Source organism: Pristis pectinata, chromosome 6 (assembly GCF_009764475.1).
Source record: "Pristis pectinata isolate sPriPec2 chromosome 6, sPriPec2.1.pri, whole genome shotgun sequence".
NCBI classification, from domain to species: domain Eukaryota; kingdom Metazoa; phylum Chordata; class Chondrichthyes; order Rhinopristiformes; family Pristidae; genus Pristis; species Pristis pectinata.
The window spans coordinates 114,190,779-114,210,633 of record NC_067410.1 but is presented as its reverse complement, the minus strand read 5'-3'; the positions used below and the strand labels follow the sequence as shown (position 1 = coordinate 114,210,633).

General features: G+C 42.4%; 1 protein-coding gene across 2 annotated transcripts in view; it reads left to right on the top strand.

Moving 5' to 3' along the window:
* Window positions 1–19,855, top strand: part of tp63 (tumor protein p63) — a 91,762-nt gene that overhangs the window by 14,049 nt on the left and 57,858 nt on the right. For both annotated transcript variants that reach the window (XM_052017328.1, XM_052017327.1), the window contains exon 2: window positions 10,951–11,202. In XM_052017328.1, coding sequence (XP_051873288.1) covers window positions 10,951–11,202 — 252 coding nt within the window. The remainder of the gene's footprint in view (window positions 1–10,950; window positions 11,203–19,855) is intronic.

Here is a 19,855-nt window from a genome sequence, read left to right as displayed (position 1 = left end):
CAAGGTGTGCCAGAAGTGCATGCTTGTGAATTGATAGAACCTCAGAGTGCATTTGTAATACACAAAGTACACCAGTGAACCCAGGCACTGAAACTTGGGCAAAGCATAAGGCTTTCCAGTGATTGGAGACTGTCTGTTGTCAGCAAAAAGGCTGAAAATGAGCATCATGTCCCCATTCCAGTCTGGAAAATTAATGGTGCAGTGGGCTGTGCTTCAGCGCTGGGTGGTGGAGAGAAGGGCCACATCCAGATCCAGCTCAGGAACTTGACTGTCAACCAGACCCTCACTAGGTGAATTGGAACAGTTTAACACCAAACAAAATTATTATTTTCAGAAAGAAATCTAATTTGAATTAATACCATATATATTCATTGTTGTCCGATAAAACTATTCCACAAATTGATTCTCATCCTGAAATGTTGTTTTGGCTGACTAATTTTGAAATGCTTTACTCAAAGACCATGTCCTCTTATGCTAAAACAGTTTGGCATGGCTAATTTTATCTTATCCCTTTAATATTTTAAATCCAGCAAAAACATAAGCTCTCTCTGCCAGTGAGAATCTTCTCTGAAATTCATGGTGTGCAGAAGTTGGGGCAATCATCTTGTATTCCTACTGCTGATTGGCTCCTCTGTAGCAAGTGCCTGTCTGCAAGTCAAGCAATGGCAGAAGTGGGCTTGGTTGTGGCAATCCCTGTGGACAAACATTTACTTTCTCAGTGAGGCAGAAAGGAAAAATCAAGATCTGGTGAAGGGTCTTTAATCTAAAACGTTTCTCTCTCCACAGACACTGACTTGCTGAGTGTTTCCAACATTTTCTGTTTTATTTCATATTTCCAGTATCTGCAGTTCTTATTTTATTTTCATTTTCTCGAGGGTTAGAGCTTGAAACCATCATATGAATGTCACATAATGTACTGAATATCGTATAATTTGGTTGAAGGGTGTGCAGAATTTAAGAATTAAATCTGTTCAGCACAATGTGTTTGCATTTCGGCCCCATGAGTTTAAAAGCAGTGCAGGAGACGGAGGCCTCCTGAGTTTGACGGACAGCTTGGAGTCATTATACGAGCCCAGTGACTCTTGCGGCTAAGTGAGATGGTCCTGCACCCTTGGTGAGTCCACCCACATCAACCAGCAAATTGTACACCAGGACCCACCAACCTGCAGGTAGAGTCCCTGGTCCAAGACCTTACTCTGTCAAGTCTACGTGGTAGCTGGTGTGCAACAACCACCCCACATTAAAAGAATTAATCTACTCCTCAGAACTGGAGCAGAAGCAAATCATCCTCAATAATGACAGACTGCCGAAATAAAAAAGAAGCAGCATTTACTCCATGGGAAGAAAGGTGTGTCATGTTATTTAATCTCTAACGTGGTTTTAAAATTGCTGACAAACACATTACAAGTGTCATTGGGTTAGTGTGAATAAAGTTGTTCTTTGTCATAAAACTGGGTGTTAGCTGAATTGGGGTGGCTTGTCTTCCTCTGGTACTGCCAGTTACAGTCCCACTTATAGATAGTGCAAGAATAATATATTAAAAGTGCAAGAAACAAGAGCAGGATTCGGGCAGTCGCCCCCTCAAGCTTGCCCCACCATTCAATAAGATTATTGCTGATTCAATCATGGCCTCAACACCACTTTCTCCCTCCCTCCCCATGCACTCTGACACCCTTGTGATTTAAATGTCTGTCAGTCTTTCTTTGAGTATATTCAATGACTCCACTTCCACTGCTCTCTGACACTAAGAATTCTGAAGATTCACAGCTCCCTGAAAGAAGAAATTCATTCTCACCCGTCTGAAATCACCAACCCCATATTCTTGAAACAATAGCCCCCAAGTTCTAGATACCCCCACTAGGGGAAACATCCTCTCAGCCATCCACCCTGTCAATCCCCCTTAGAATCTTAAATGTTTGACAAAGATTACCTCTCATTCTTTTATACTCCAACTGGTGCAGATTCAGTCGCTCTTCATATGTCAATCCCTTCATCCCAGCAATCAACCTAGTCAACCTTCTCAGTGCTGCCTCCAATGCAAGAATATCCTTCCTGTAAATATGAAGAGTGGAACTGTATGTAGTACTTCGGCCGTGGTCTCACCGGTATCCCTACTCCTAAATGCCTGTACCTCTTGCAATAAAAGCCAACAGCCTTCCTAACTACTTGCTGGACCTTTACGCCAATGTTTTGAGCGTCATGTACTAGAAACCACAGATCCCTTTGTACTGCACCATTTCATAATCTCATTCTGTTTAAATAATTTGTTTTTCTCATTCTTCCTTCCAAAATGTATAATCTCATATTTCCCCATATTATATTCTGCCTGTCAATGTCTTGCCCACTCACCTAACATGCCTATATTCCTTGTGTCCTCATTATTTGCTAACCCACCCATTTTGTATCATCAGAAAATTTGTTTACAATGCACGCAGTCCCTTCATCGTTGTGGATAATAAATAGTTGAGGCCCCAGCATTGATCCTTGTGGCATCCCACTAGTAACTGATAACCCATATAAACATTGAAATCTGAACCACTTCTGATTATTGGCCAGTCCTCTATCCATGCCAATATATTACCTCAATTCCTGGCCCCTCTTTTAGAATTGTACAACATGGAAGTGAGCCCTTTGACCACCATGTCCATGCTGCCCATCAGGTACCAATCCCATTCCAATCCTGTCGCCTTCTATGCCATGGTGTTTCAAGTGCCCATCCAAATACTACTTAAATTCTTCCTCAAATCCCTCTGTTTCCTGCCCTCTGGTAATGGACGCTTCTGATGGAGAAATTTTTCCTCTTATCTATGCTTCTCATAAATTTGTGCTCCTCAGCCTTCTCCACTCCAGTGAAAACAAACCCAGCCTATTCACTCTCTCCTTGTAGCTGAAACACTCCATCCTAGGCAACATCTGGTGAATCTCCTCCATACCCTTTCCATCCCTTCTTTAGTGTAGCATTCAGAACTTCACACAGTACTCCAGTTATAGCCTAAACAATGTTTTATAAAGATGACCATAACCCTTCCCTCATCCTTCCCCCACTCCCCCACCAGCTAATAAAGTCAAGTATTCCGTTTGCCTGCATAACCACCTTATTTACCTTTGCTGCTGCCTTTAAGGATCCTTGAACATGTACATCAAGGTCCCTTTGTTCTTCAGTACTTCCTGGCATCATTGCGTATATACTAGCCTTTTAATCCTCCCAAAATAATCTTGTGCAGTAAACCTTTGTCGTACCTTATGAAATGCCTTCTAGATACCCAAAATACACTACATCCACTAGTGCTCCTTTATCCGGCCTATTTGCTACATTCTCATGGAACTCTAGCAAGTTGTTAAACACAATTTGCCTGTCATAAAACCATGCTCACCCTGCTTGATTGTCTTATGATTTTCTAAATATTATGTATCATAATAGATTCCAACCTTTCCCATTGACAGGTATTAGGCTAATTGACCCATAGTTTCCTTTTTTAATTTCTCTCTTTTTTTGAACAGTGGCACTATATTTGCAGTTTTCCAATCCTCTGGGATCACTCCAGATCCAAGGAATTTTGGTAGGTTACAACAATGCATTGTGTAAGGTTCTCTAGAGGATCCAGAGCAGTCTGCTTTTCATGGAATATTCTGAAACTCTAGCTGCTTTAATTAAAAAGCAGAATATACTGAAGAAAAGTTCCACTACTTATTCCTTCAATGCGGTTTTGATCTCTTATTTTACTCAAGAATTTCCACTTGTTTGAAGGAACAGGAACAAAATCAAGAACTTTCCCCTGTGAAGGAGGTTTCGCCTAAGGGTACCTGAAGAGGTTTAGCCCTCACTCTTTCTGTGTCATTGGCAGACTATTCAACATAAAAGAAGGAGAAAGATTCAGATACTTGTGACATCCAATAGCAAGGAACAGCCAAAGTATTTTGAAGTGTAGTTCCTGCTGTAGGAAATAGGATAGAACTGGCTTCACATTTTGGTTCTGAAAGCTTGTCTTCGATCTTGAATTTAATCTAATGGGTTTGCGGACAGGTAATGAGTTCCATTACAGCTGGCTGGACTGCTGATTGGAATTAAATGTGAACTGTGGGAATTGAGATCCAAAGGGTGAATATTGCTCAAACACCAAATATTAGAGAATAAACTCTAAGAGCTAGTCAGGTGGCCATTTTCTCTAATGGTACTAAAAGTGACCAAACAGAATTGTGGCAGTGCATCAGAAATGGACTCTGGAGATCTAATTGTTTCTGGAGTCTATTACCTTATGAATGTGGTTGGGAATTACATCTGTCTTTTCCTTGCTGAACATAGGTGATTGGGGTCTGGCAGTGCTTCGTGAGAATTGCATCTAATCTGCACTTCTACAATGTTCATGGATAACCTAATTTATAAGGGATGATGCATTAATTAACCATATGAGATTATCCCAGGAAGGTATGACATTTCTTCCAACACTGAAATTTGAACAGTTACTAGAACCTCAGCCAGTGAAACTTCCTACCTCCATCCTTTTTCCTGATCTCTGTTCTTAGTCCTCAAGAGACTATGACTGACTGACTTACTAAAAAGGGCTGTGTGTGCATGAAGAATTGAGCTTGTGATCATCCTTGTCTGCATGGCTCTGTACAGTTATGCTTGTTAGATTTTTACTGTACTCTATCTGCAATGGAATCTAGACCAGGATGAATAAGCATGTAGATAAAAAGTAATAGTGAAAATTGTTTCTAGTGGTAGAATGCCATTAAGAAAACATGAAGTACAAAGAGAATCTCAAAGTTACTTAACCTGAGATCATCTTAAAAGGAATTCCACTGAACACGGTGGACGAGTCACTCCTCCTGAAACTCTGTCTAGGTATCAAAGCCATCGTTTGTTGTGTCCAGCGACATATTGTGAGCAGCTTTTCACAGTCAGCAATTGTCTGTTGGACAGAGCATGGGATGGGTGAGCAGATTGCTCCATTTACAGAGAATTAATCATGCTGTGCAAACGATGTGTGAGTTTATAAAGGAGCTTGTGAAACCTTCACCAGAAGGGTGAAAGGAAGCTGATGAACACAGGGTTGTCACCACCTCACAGTGGCAATGGTTGTGTCTTTTTTTCTCCAAGGCATGATGTAGCCTGAATGCACCTTCTGCTTCCAACTTAAGGATTTAGTCCTCTAGCATGGTCTAGCTTCCCCCAACCCCACTTCCACAATATCTTATGCATCCTCTCCATTCCCCAACTAAAAAATTCACTTTTTGTTTAATATTGCGTTGGACAGTCAAAGGGAATGTAATCTTATCCCTCTTAGCAGATTTAATAGAATTCCTCTTGGCACCTGCAGTGTATTCCATTAATTGTTTAGGTGTCACACAGCACGTGGCTTTGAAAGGATTAGCCACGGTTTAATGAAGAATATGTTCAGTTCCCCCTCCCCTTCCAAAACATGCCCTTAACTTTCAACAGGACCAATCAATCCAATGGCTGTTTCCAGACTTTGTTCTTGTGAGTGGTGTTTCCAAGGCACATTATCATCTCAGGTGTGTGTCTCTTACCTGAAAGTTCACCACCTGCTGAGGTAATGCAAGAGCGACAGCTGCACAGGCACTCAACGTTACGATGGGTGTAGACAGATTAATAGGTGTTTGGAGAGTGAGTGGGAGACAGCAGCCATCTGAGGAATGTGTGCATTGGAATGAGCACGGTGATGTTAAATGTATGCAGTACCTCACTGAGATTTACTACAGTCTTATTGGGGATTAGTAAAAGAAGCAACTTTATGGAAGAGTGCAGAATAACTGTCAAATCCAGCTGTAGTTGGACAGGATCTGGGTGGAGGGTGTATGGATTACAATGACTGCATCCAATAAGGACAATGATTTAATTTTGTATTATTGTGTGAACCATAACTCCTGTTGTGTAGGAATCAGCAGATCAGAAAATGTCATTCTGCTAGGTTTTTCCAGTCCTCATAAGAGGTGTCCCTAAGCCTCTCTACCCCTACCATCTCTTTGAAATGGCTCCTTTGTACTTGTCTCCTTGACCAAACCTTTGAGCCAACTACAGTAGTACAGATAACCAATGTCAAATCCTGCTTTGATAATCGAAAAGTAAAAATGTTGGAAATTCACAGCAGCAGCAGTGGGGCGAGAAACAGTTAACTTTTCAGGTAGCTGGCCTTTCATCTGAGCATCGTTCATCTGATAAAAGGTCACTGACCTGAAACGTCAACTTTGTTTTGGTCTCTAGTGATGCTGCCTGACCTGCTGCATGTTTCCAGCATGCCCTGTTTTATGGTTTCCAGCATCTGCAGTTGCTTTATGGTTTTTGAGGATACTAATATAATGCACCTTTGGGCACTGTATTTTTTCAGAGCTACAGATTGTTGCACAGACAAATTTTACATCATATGTCAGTGATAATAAATCTGATTCTGTTGATTTATCCTTGAAATGATGTAAGCTTTGATAGGCATTGGTTCCCCATTCTGCTTGTCACACTGCAGGGTCAGTTCTCTTCTGGAGAAATTTGCAGAGTTCACTGGCATTTCAGGCTGCTAAGGATTTTGGTGACGATCCATCCCACAGCCTAACACGGTGCTGGCCCTCACCAGAAAAGATTGCATTATTGAGACTATTAAACAATATCATTTCTTACACTCTGTTTAAACTCTTGGTGATGAAAGTGGTGTTAATTGGCATAAAAATTTTCCCTCTTCTATTCTGTATTACATTCATTGCCACAAACTTTCAGCAACTTCTTTCAGATTTTCCCAAGCAAATTTTGTACTGGGCAGACAGCAACTGCACATGAACACATCTCTGAATCCTAAAGGTGTTACCATCAGAAGTTTAAAAACTAAAAATGAGCTGATTTTATCTCGGTCTCATGCCTAATCTAAACTTAGAAGTTTAACCATTGATATTATGCTTTTATCATGTTAAATTGTCCAAAAAATGGGTCACATAACAAATTTGGAGAGAACAAGCATTTAAAAAAAGGCTGCAAAATGTTCTTTGTTATAAACAGAACAAACTGGACAAGACTTATTGAGTTATTCACTTAATTATGAAGCATAAACTGGAAATGATGCACATCAGGGACTTAAGCAAAATATTTAAGTAAGTATTGTTAAGGACGTGCTACGCTATCAGGTCCGTCTTTTGGATGAGACGTTCAACTAAAGATCTGTCTACTCATCTGGCTGGATGTAAATAATCCCGTAGGAATATTTTGAAGAACAGGGAGTACTCCCTGGTGGCCTAGACAATATCCCTCTGCCAACACCACAAAACAGATTATTTAGCCATTGTACGTTAGTTTTTGTTCTTGCTGTTATCAAAGATGCTGCATTTAATATTTTTAAATCAGTAACTAAATTTCAAAAATACTTTAATGTAATGCACTTGCAATATTCTGAGTTTGTGAAAGGTGGTATTTAAATGAAAATCATCTTTGTCTCAGCAGAAACGTTAGTCCTAAATATTTTATTTTATTTCAGCTTTTGTGGTGATCTCAAGGTTTAATTGCCCCTTAGAAGAAGGTAGTGAGCTGCCACCCTGATGTGCTGCAAAATTCCGTTTAAAAAAAAGTATTATTAAAAACTAGTCTTAGTGTTTGTGCACATGAAATTATCAGATTCCCGAACAACATCCATAGATTCAGCATCTTATCAACATGTGCCTGAATGCTGTCTAGGACTTGCTGGTGCATCGTTTCATTACCTGAGGAGATTCAAATAGAATTGGTATTGGTAACTGAACCCTTGAATTATCAGCGAACCTCCTCCTTCTGACCCTCTGATGGTGAAAAGGTCATTTTTGCAGCAGCTGAAGATGACTGGGCCTAGAATACTGCCCCAAGGAACCCAGGAACCCTTGGCTAGGACAATTTGCCTCCAGCAATCACATTTATCATCTTCCATGTGAGCAATGACTCTAGCCAGTGGAGTGATTTCTCTTTGATTCTCATTGACTTCAATTTTATTTAGGGTCCTTGATATTACATTTGGTTAAATACAGTTTTAATATTAGGGTCAGTCGTTCTCATTTCACCTCTACTCATTTAGACTTCTGTGGTTTTACCAAGTTAGCACCTTGATTCAGGTACACCTGATGCTGTTCCTGGCATTCTCTTCTACATTCACCGGGTTGGTTCCTGGATAATTATATTATGTGTAATATGTCAGGCCATGAGCTTGCAGATTAAGACGGAGTACAATTCTGTTGCCCCTAATAGCCAACAACCAGCAACACATAAACTTGAATAAAAGTTTTATTATATTTTCAAACTTGCAAATCTCTGTCTGTTGCATGCAGAGGAATTAGCAATCCCACCTGAGAATGAGAGTTCTTAATTTGGGCAGAAAAACTAGAATCAGTGTTGGTGAGGGCAGAGCTGATGGTAAGGAATAGTTTATGGTGAGCAGAGTCTTGGATGATGAGAGACTTTGTTAAACAATATTTTAGATTTCTTTCCATGCTGAAGTTGCATTCTCAAGATGCCATCAGAAAGAATGCTGCACTCTTTATAATTATTTTATAGAGTTCCCTTTTTTTTAAAATTCAGTATTCACTACTGGGTGGACAGTAGCTTTCAGCTGAGAACTGAAGGTGGGTGTGGGAGAGTAAGTCTTTTATTGGCTGACATCCTGAGCTGTGTGATGTGTCAGAGAAGGTTGAATAATCTGAACTGAAAAACACAATAAAAACCAGGAAAGACTTGTACAGTGATAGTGTGTGCGTTTTCATGGGGATGCTGCAGTCACAGAAATAAAGCACTTCATCACCACCACTACCAGAACAATATGATAACTCTCAAAAGGGTTCAGGCCAGATTGATGAGGCCGCAGCAAGGGCTGGTGAAGCACAGCCATGAGGAGTGAGGCTGAGTCAGGGTTGTTTGCTTTCAAACAGAAGATGCAGAGGGGAAGTGTAATTGAACTGTATTGGTTATGGGGGCCTGGATAGGAGGGATCCTGTTCCTTCAGTAGAGATGTCATTGTCTGGAGGGATAGGTTAAAGGATGGATTAGAGGGAATTAGTGGAAGTATTAAAGGGGAATCCAGGTAAATTTTTTCATCCAAAGAGTGGTGGGGACAGAAACCCACATTATGTTCGAATGGTACTTGGTGAGTACTTGAAGAGCCATGATCTGCAAGGCTATGGATCAAGAGCTGGGAAGTGGATCTCTTTTGGCTTCAATAGACATGGTGACAATTGGCATTCTGCTTTGCTGTAAATTTCTAAGCCTATATTAAACATATTTATGCAGTCCCATAATTTTCTTTAATAGGGTCAGGTTACATTGCTAGTGTGCGTTAACTTGATTAACCAAGTCACCTCAGTGGTTCAGTTTGTATCTAAATTCTGTAGATTATGTACCAGAAGAGTCATCGTCCAGCTTAAGGTGCCATGTTCAGTGCTGAGGTTTGGTTTTGAGGAGAGTCTGCTGTAAGACTGTTGGCTCACTTAAGGCATGAAGTCAATGTCAGTTATCTTGGTATATTAAATTCAGTTGGAATTTTAGAATTTGCATTTACCAGAAGACGATAAGGAGATGTTTAACATCCTTGACCAAGGATATCATTGCAGGGAAGGTCCCTGACCTTTCTCACTGATGGACAGATCCATGGATAGATGAGGTTCTGTCTATTCAATCTTCATGCTGTCAACTGGACTGTGACATCTAGGTAAAGGGAAATTGAGCCCATAGCTGACCACACTTTGTTGATGAGAAACTGATGAAAAGGACTGCAGGTGGTGGAATCTTGATGGAAAAACAAGATGCTGGAGGAACTCAGCAGGTCAGGCAGCATCTGTGGAGAAAAGCGGACAGTTTCACTGTTCCTCATGTAGCCAGTGCTCTGGGAGGAACTGTTGTTTCATCTACAATAATGCATAAAGACAAATTTGCTTTCCTTCAGAGGATTCATCCAAGTTCTTTAATAACCATCATGAAGAGTTAGTTCATTGCCTGACTGCCAAGTTGAACCATTTGCTGATGATGGACACTGGTGTGCCGAGGGAAGGAGACAATTGAACAAGTTTGTATTAAACAGAGTGACGAAAGAGAACTCTGGGAAAGTATGGGGGGAATCATTTTTTATGTAAGCTGCTCTGGGTTGCCAGCAGAGGATGGACCTGTCACAACTCACAGCTGCTCCATGCAGAATTTATGTTAAGTGTGTCTGTCAAGCATTTTGCTGCTCTATTTGTGTGTAGTCATGTTTTAATTGGTGCCCATTATTAGGACATAGTGCATCTACAGCTGAAGGTGTGGTGGCAGAAGTGATAAACACTTTTCAGTGTAGAAAATTGCAGACAGTAAATTTTCCTTCAATGCTGATAACTTAATCACTTTTGATCTGAATGAATGACGAGTTTAATTTAAAAAAATGCTGAGAATTCTCAGTGGCCAGGCAGCGTCTGAGGAGAAAGAATCAGGTTGCTGACTATTCATCAGAGATGCTTGGAACTTCAGGCTAGTTTACCAAATGGCTCCTGATGGTTTTGAACCAGGATTTGAACCAGGATTTGAACCAGGGATATCTGGGGCAGGCAAAGGATGCTTGACCCCTTTGGCTGGTTTTGCCTTGGCAGAAATAATCTTTTATTCTGAGAACAAATAAAACATTTTGAGGATTGTAAATTGCAGAATAGAAGTTATCATCAGTGGAGCTATTTAACTCTCTTTTCTGTGTACAGCAGGCGATAAAAATAATTTTTGCTACAATAGTTCATAATAGACCATTGCGCTGGTTAATGAAATAAATTTGAACTTTTAATACCTTATTTTTTTAGACGATTAGATTGTGATTTACTTGGCTGATGCACTTTAAACATTACAAAAAAATTCAACTTTAGAGAAAATTGTTTGTTGTGGATAACCTTGGTCAGTCATTAAATGCAGGCGGTGCAAATGAGAATATCACTAATGCCATGTTTTTCTGTCACTCTCTCTGTACCCTGCAGCCTCAGTTCACGAACTTGGGGCTCCTCAACAGTATGGAGCAGCAGATACCGAACGGATCCTCCTCCACCAGCCCCTACAACAATGACCACACCCCCAGCGTGACAGCACCCTCACCATATGCTCAGCCCAGCTCTACCTTCGAGGCTCTCTCTCCATCACCAGCCATCCCATCAAATACAGACTACCCAGGCCCACATGGTTTCGATGTGTCATTCCAGCAGTCCAGCACAGCCAAGTCTGCAACATGGACAGTAAGTTCTCTCAAAGGCGCCTGCACTGAATTTGATTTTTGCAATGTATCTGACTGATTTTACAGAATGACCCAGCATCTAAGAATAATGTTCCAATTTAATCCGGACAGGTATGAGGCAATACATTTTGGGACATCAAGTAGTGGCATGACATATACAGTAAATGGCAGGGACATTGGGAGTGTTGATGTACAGAGAAACATTGGGGAGCACATTCATTGTTCCTTGAAAGTGACAACGTAGGTGGGTACGGAAATGAAGAAAGCATTTGGCATGTTTGTCTTCATAGGCTGAGGCATTGATTATAAGAGCTGAGATATCAGGTTGCAGCTGTACAAAACAGTGGTTAGACCGCACGGAGCATTGTGTACAATCCGGTCTCCATGTCACAGGAAGTGTGTGGTAGCATTGGAAAGAATGGAGAAGAGATGCACCAGGATATTGCTTGGAATGAAGGGCTTCAGTTACGATAGGCGAGATAGGATAGGCTGGGTTTGTTCTTACTGGTGCATAGGAGGCTGAGAGGTGACATGCTAGAGATTTATAAGATAATGAAGAGTATTGATAGGGTAGATAGTCCTTTTTCCAGGGTAGAGTAGACTAAAACTGGAGGGCACAAGGCTAAGATGAGAGCTGAAAGGTTTAAAAGGGATGTGAGGGGTAAGTTTCTGACACACAGGGTGGTGGTTATATGGAATGAGCTGCCAGTGGAGATAGTGGAGGCAAATACATTTACAATGTTTAGAAGGCATTTGGACAGGTGCTTGGATAGGAACGGAGTAGAGGGAGATGGGTCTAATGGAGACAAGTGGGATTGGAGTAGATGGTTGGCATGGACAGATTGGACTGAGAGATCAGTTTCTGTGTTGTATGATTCTGTGACTATAATTGACATGTAGGCTTTACATAAAGGTGAACTGTACATCCCATTTAAAATGAAAAGACTTGCATCCCTCTGAGTTAAGAAATTTTTCCATATCTCTCTCCAACATGATTGACCCCTTATCCTGCCACCTTTCCCATGTTTTTGTGCATTAAAAGATATAATTTCTATATAACTTTCATTCTTGGGTACTCAAGTTGGGGACTGTTAAAACTCTTGGTAAACAGAGAGGTTGGACAGGTGACCTTTATAAAGGTATATAAAATCATAAGGGGCATAGATAGGGCAAATGCACTCAGTCATTTCTCAGGGTTGGGGAATCAAGAACTGGAGAACAGAGGTTAGGAACTTGAAGGGCAACTTTTTTTTATACATAGGGTGGTGTGTATGTGGAATGAGCTGCCAGAGGAAGTGGTTGAGACAGGTACAATAATAACTTTTAAAAGACAGTTGGACAAGTACATGGATTGGAAAGGTTTAGAAGGTTATGGGCCAAGCACTGGCAAATGGGACTGGCTTGGATGGGGAAGCTTGGTTGGCATGGACCGGTTTTTCCGTGCTGTGTAACTCTATGAGCTCTGACTGTAGTTTCAGAGGATGCCTGGATCAGTACGTAGTGCAGCAGTCTATGGTCTAAAGCAAGTGTTTATTGTTTCTATCAAAAGTGCATAAGAGTCGGGTTTTCTAGTCACAATGTATGCGAGAGACATCCACCAGTTGACAACGTGCCAGGAAATCCAGCATTGAGCAGGATCTTTGCATTGTTGATGGTAAATCAGTCCTTGTGCTCCAGATGGTACACTGGTTCACCCTGTTTTGCATTTTATTGCTGTCACATTGATTGGGGATTGATGAGAATGCTTCCGGAATAAGCAACTCGAGAGATCCAGCTACAAGGTCTAGCATGGGTCTCGGAGCTAGAGATGTGTACCTTCACCGCCTTATAGACGATAACTTTGCCCTTGTTCTCTACTTGTTCTCTACTGGTTATAAACAGGGACATTGGGATGCCCAGGAATGATTCTAGCTTGGATTATTCCATCTTGCTGTGCATCAGTGTCTAACCCTCTTCCCCAGGATACCACATTTAAGTCCAGACTTTAGTTTTCATTCAAATACTTGAGCAAAAAGCAAGATGTAGCATGCACAGAACATCTGCTACCAGCCCATTCAGCATGTGATGAGGCACAAACTTGTTTATGAGCCAAGACCTGTTATGACTTGTTTTTCACATCAAGTAGTTCTAAACATGAAGCACAGTACCTGGGATTCTGTAGATTTCTCAATCTTTTGGAATGTGCCTGAGTTTAAAAAAAACTCTAAAACTGGAAATCAGTAAAGGCTGAAAATCTATCAAATACAGACACACACAGTCTCGCTCTCTCTCGCACGCAGTCTTGCTCTTTCCCTTCATTCCATGGCCTACTGTTCTCTCCTCTCAGATTCCATCTTATTCAAGCCTTTTCCACATCACCTCCCAGTTTCTCACTTCATTCCCACTCCCCCTTACCCTCCCACCCACCTACCTTCCCCCCTCACCTGGACTCGCCTATCACCTGCCAGTTTATGCTCCTCCCCTTCCCCCCACCCTTTTATTCCGGCTTCTGCCATCTTTCTTTCCAGTCCTGACGAAGGGTCTCGGCCCAAAACATTGACTGTTCATTTCCCTTCACAGATGCTGCCTGATCCACTGAGTTCTTCCAGCATCTGCGGTCTTTCTTGTGTTTCGCTCGCTCTCACAGTCTCGCTTTATGTCACACGTGCACAGACACAGCCTCTCATATTAGCACACCCATCAATCTCCCTCATGTATACATGCGCACGAATCCTTAGGCTCCCATTCTCACACACACATATTCTCTCTCTCTTGTGCGCACTCACTCACACACTAATGAATTCACACCCACAAAGGATAAAATGGAGGACATGTTCAATTAATTTGCCAGAATATTGGAAAAAGAAAATAAGATTTCAACTGGAGTCTTTCTTCACATCTGCACCTTCCATCACTGTACATGAATAATGTTGGGTTATTTGGTACCTTCTGGTTCTTTTTGTTTCAGGTTTCTTTTGTTGTTCTTTTTAATGCTGAGACTGGCAAAGCCAGGCAGCAGAGGCAATTGTTTTTTCCAACTAATGTAATTTGGGAACCTTCATTAGAGTTTGTGGGTAGAGATGTGAAAGGCCCTTTCTTTCTAAAGGGGCACTCTTCATTCCGAACACTGACATGTGTAAGAGGTTACAAAGAATAGCAGGGGTTTAGATTATTGCAGGAACGAATGACTTATTCGTTTTGTCTCCCACTGTACTGACACCATAAACTCCTTTGCTTATTATAAATGAGTTTCTGATTTTACTGCATCTTCTTGCGGATCATCTGCAGATGACAAATTTGAACACATAGGTTCCCTTTGGTTTCCACCTGTCACACAGTCACCCCATGCTACAATCTATCCTCGCACTCCACCAGGTGTCACAGACTAACTCGTTTATTGTCATAGTTGTTCAGAGGTGGTTTGGTCAAACTTGCTCTTTGAAATGTTTTTCTGACATTGGAGACTGATTTTCTCTGCGGTGGAACAAACTCGTCACACAAAGTCTGAAGCTAACAAATTGAACCATTGGTTTGATTTTGTTTTTGCACATACCAGCAAAGATGCACTGCACTGGATTTTATCCCATAAACTTGCTGAAACCTGATGCTCCAGGTAAGAGACAGTACTTCTTGCATCGAGAAATTTAATTTTAACAGATAGGAGTTGAAGAGGTTGATTGCCCTGATGAGTGTAAGTCATGGCAGCTGGGGGGACCTATTCACATCCCATTTTCCTGCTGTTCCTTCATCCCTTTAACGTTTCCTTTGTGCATATCTTACAGTGTGGAGTGAGGTTTGCAAGAATGGTATCTTAGAGAAATTGCAATTTATAACTTTTTATCTATATCATTTGAACAGGCAGCGGCAACTATGCCCCAGATTGCTCTCTACATATCCTTCCCACTGTCATTTCCAGATTGTGGGCTCACCCTCCAGCTGCACTTTGAACCCTCTGGTTAGGTGTGTTCATATCCTCAAACCCCATCATACCAGTTTGTCAGCTCAGACATGCAGACAGAGCCCTAACTTGAGAAAGCACACTCTTTACCATGGACATGAGACAAGTACTGGCACAGTGGGGTCTTGGCTTCTCATGTACCCTAAGTTGTATGGAGGGGTTACTCCCAGCAGCATCTGGAAAGCAGGCTCTGTAAAGCAACTGTTACGTCCAATTTCATTTCCCCTGTTATATCTGTAGCAAGTAGATGGCATTATTTTATTTCTTAAAACTCATGCCCTTTGGTTGCTGTTTCTCAGCAATATTTAAGGTTTAAATACCACTTCAGTCAAAGTGATAATTTTTCCCCTTTCCCCTTACCTCTGCAAACTAGTGTTGTTTTTTTCCAGACACCAGGCAGGTGTGTGTTTTTTATAGTTTGAAAGAAAGGTTCTATCTACCTGACACATGAAACAGATTTCAGAATTTGTAGGACATGACACTACTTGCAAGCTATGCAAGAGAGGCAAGACCAGAGGCGCCGGAGAGCCTACTAACGCGTTCGTTTGTGTTGCAACTTGCCTGTGTCTATCGCCCACAGCGTGAGTCTGGGCGAGGGAAGCCACCTCTGTTCCAAAACCTACCTGATCAAACCTGTCCTGCCCTGGCTGAGAAACTTTGAAGTAAACAGGAAAATTACTCATCACAGTCATGTGGTTTACTGGAAGATTGTAGCATTGATAATCCAGTAAATTTTCCAAAGAAAACCCATCATTGCCACCAATGACGTTTTCCTGTGCTAGTGAACTTTGCCACCATTCTGGGATCTCTCCTACCGATGGAACTAAAACAGTTTCAACACATTTCGTTTTGAAAAATATGCTTTATTATAAAATTTGGAAGTATGTACAGTATATTCAGGTCACTATTCAAGTGCAAGACATATTGTTCCATTTGTTCATATCAGCATAACATCAACTTTTCCCTCACAAACATTCCATGAGTGATAATTCCAAGAGGTTTTTACACAGGTTTCAGCTACTCAGTGTGCAGTGGCGGAAGGACCTTTGTCTGTGGTCTTTCCCTATCGAGCCCTAACTAGCCTGCACCCAGCTTCTATGCATTCCCAAGCATAGGGCATGGAATGCACTAGTCTCTGTTTGGTTGTGGTCAGCTCCTTGCTCTGGAAGTTTCAGGGAGACCAGAAGCATCTTCAGTTGAGGCATCACTGCATCCCTTTCCAGACCTTCTCGACAAATGCACAATCCAGCAAGGGATGGCTGATGGTCTCATTCCCTGTGTGGCCGCTCTAAGGCAGCTTGCGGTGGTACTGAAACTCCTCCGAGCAAGAAGGATTTGACAGGATGGACCCTCTCACCATCAGCCACGCAAGGTCCTGGTGCTTCTTGTGACAAGACATTCTGTGAGATTACTTTGACAGTCCACTCAGGGAACCAGTCGACTGGATCCATTGTCTCCTTCACCTACAGGTCTCCAGGACGTTGCGTTTCATTAGTTAAAGGGGTCATGCTGACTGCATTTTTCACCCTTTCTCAGGACGTTTGTACATAGTGTCTCTACAGATGTGATCCATTTTAGACCCGTAGATGAAGTGGGTGATAGCTCTAGCAGAGGAGTGTGGCATGGATTACACTAGTACCATCCAGCAACACTGAGAGCACCAGACAGCCAGGTTCTTTCACACAGTCCAGAGGGAGCACCACTCCCACAATCTCATTTTCTGCTTTGTTGGCTTTGCACTGCACCTATTTCTTGATGCTGCCTTGGCAATTCCGCACCTTCTTCAGGTGCTCCCGGTGAGGAGGGTTGGGTGTGCTGCAGGACTAGATGTTCCTACATTTCCAGGTGTCATGTAAACCATGGCCTTTTAAACTTTAGAGAACACTCCCAAACTTGGAAGTTCTGAAGAATAAAAATTTCACCTTTTTCTTTAGAATCCAGACGTCTCTTGTATTACTAGTCTCTTGGATTCCTGACAGTTTAGTTGCAACCACTAATATTCAAATGAAGCCAAGGAAGCAGAAATACAGGAGCTGCCATTGGATCTGGTGTGGCTCTGGTTGCTTTCCTGCACTTTCGCACTTATTTTAATAGCTTAATTTGGACTATTTTCTCACGTCCTGCTTTCCCAGCTGAGTGGGAACATGAATCTGTTCCTTGTTCTTCATATACTCACTGCCCAGTTCACAGCCTTCGGTTCTATCATTTCTCTCCATCTCAGAAACACAGTCCCCATATAAGTTGTCACCACGATGGCACCCATAGCCGCACACGCCAGGAGATGAGCAAGGTACTATTCTGATGTTACCTTGCAACAGATTCATCTGTCACACAAATACTTGAACCCATGATCCAGTCCAACACTCAGTTGTACTACTGATGTGCCATGCTGTCCAACAGGCTCCCCCGTGGGAGGGGCAGTACTGAGGGAGTGTCGCACTGTGGGAGGGGCAGTACTGAGGGAGTGTTGCACTGTGGGAGGGTCACACTGTGGGGGCGCGGTACTGAGGGAGGGTCACTGAGGGAGGGGCGGTATTGAGGGAGTGTCACACTGTAGGAGGGGCAGTACTGAGGGAGTGTCGCACTGTGGGAGGGGCAGTACTGAGGGAGTGTCGCACTGTGGGAGGGGCAGTACTGAGGGAGTGTCGCACTGTGGGAGGGGCAGTACTGAGGGAGTGTCGCACTGTGGGAGGGGCAGTACTGAGGGAATGCTGCACTGGAAGGGGCAGGACTGAGAGTGTGCTGCATTGTGGAAGGGGCTGTACTGAGGACTGAGGAGCAGATAGATTTTGAGTTCAAGGAGAGAAACCATGTGGTTAGGAATGTCCCAGTGAGTCATTCCTGCTTTGTATTGTCCACAAATGTGTATATTCTGTTCTGCACTCCTATATCTAAATCACTGATGTGGTGCAGTAAAAGCAGTGGTCCCTGCCTTTGTCCCTCAGGAATACCACTGTCCCATCTGCCAGTCCAAAAAACATTCACATCTCCTCTGCTTTTGGTATTTGAGCCAATTTCCTCTCCAGGCAGCTGCTTATCCTTTAATTCCATGGGCTTCAATTTTGCTTTTTGAGTGGGACTATCAAACACCTATCGAAATCCATGTTGACATCAACCTTTTCTGTGGGGAAGAAAGATTAATCCAGTTGATTTATGTTTCGGTCACATCAGACCTCTCAGTCAACCCACACATATGTGAAGAACAGGAGGATGACTAGAGTGAGGGTAGGACCAATCAGGGATAAAAGAGGAAATGTGTACCTGGAGGAGGTAGGGGAGGTCCTTAATGAATACTTTGCTTCAGTATTCACCAGAGAGAGAGACCTTGACATTTGTGAGGATGGCATGACAGGCTGATATGCTAGGGCACATTGAAGTGAAGAAAGAGGATGTGCTGGAACTTTTGAAAAACATTAAGATAAGTCACCGGGGCTGGATGGGATATATCCAAGGTTATTATGGGAAGCAGGTGAAGAGATTGCTGCACCTTTGGCAGTGATCTTTGCATCCTCACTGGCCACAAGAGTAGTGCCAGATGATTGGAGAGTGGTAAATGTTGTTCCTTTGTTCAAGAAGGGGAGTAGGGATAACCCTGGGAATTACAGACCAGTGAGTCTTACTTCAGGGGTGGGCAAATTACTGGAGAAGATTCTTAGAGACTGGATTTATGGGCATTTGGAGAAGCATAGACTGATTAGGGACAGTCAGCATGGCTTTGTGAGGGGCAGGTCGTGCCTCATGATCCTTTGAGGATGTGACAAAGCACATTGATGAAGATGGAGCTGTAGATGTGGTGCACATGGATTTTAGTGAGGTGTTTTGATAAGGTTCCTCATGGAAGGCTTATTTAGAAAGTCAGGAGGCATGGGATCCAGGGAAACTTGGCTGTGTGGATTCAGAATTGGCTCGCCCATAGAAGACAGAGGGTGGTGGTAGATGGAGCATATTCTATCTGGAGGTCGGTGACCAGTGGTGTTCCTCAGGGATCTGTTCTGGGACCCCTGCTCTTTGTGATTTTTATAAATGACTTGGATGAGGGTGGGAGGTGACTTGATAGAGGTGTACAAGATGGTAAGAGGCATAGATCGAGTGGACAGTCAGAGAGTTTTTCCCAGGGCAAAAATGGCTAACATGAGGGGACATAATTTTAAGGTGATTGGAGGAAGGTATGGGGGGGTGTCAGGGGTAAGTGTTTTTGCACAGAGAGTAGTGGGTGTGTGGAACACACTGCCGGCAGAGGTGGTGGAGGCAGATACATTAGGGACATTTAAGAGACTCTTAGGCACATGATTGATAGAAAAATGGAGGGGTATGTGGGAGGGAAGGGTTAAATAGATCTTAGATCAGGATAAAATGTCAGCACAATATTGTGGGCTGAAGGACCTGTACTGTGCTATAATGTTCCATGTTCATTGGATATTCTCGTGCCCAGCTCAGTTAAATAGCATTCCCTCCATTCACCTGGATATAGTACCAGTTAGAAGAAACAGCCAACATGTATCCTCAAAGTTTTTTTTATTATGTAACTGTGATACCCCAAAGGGATAAGCAACTAGCTAATTATTCCCATTAATTAACAGCATGGGGCCAGTTATCAAACAGTACAGCCCTGTGGATAATGAGTGGATGATCTCCATAGTCATATTGGCCAGGATATATGCTATGTGGATTTTACAGGAGGTTTGGAGTTCCTTTATGTAATATCTCCTCTGAAGGA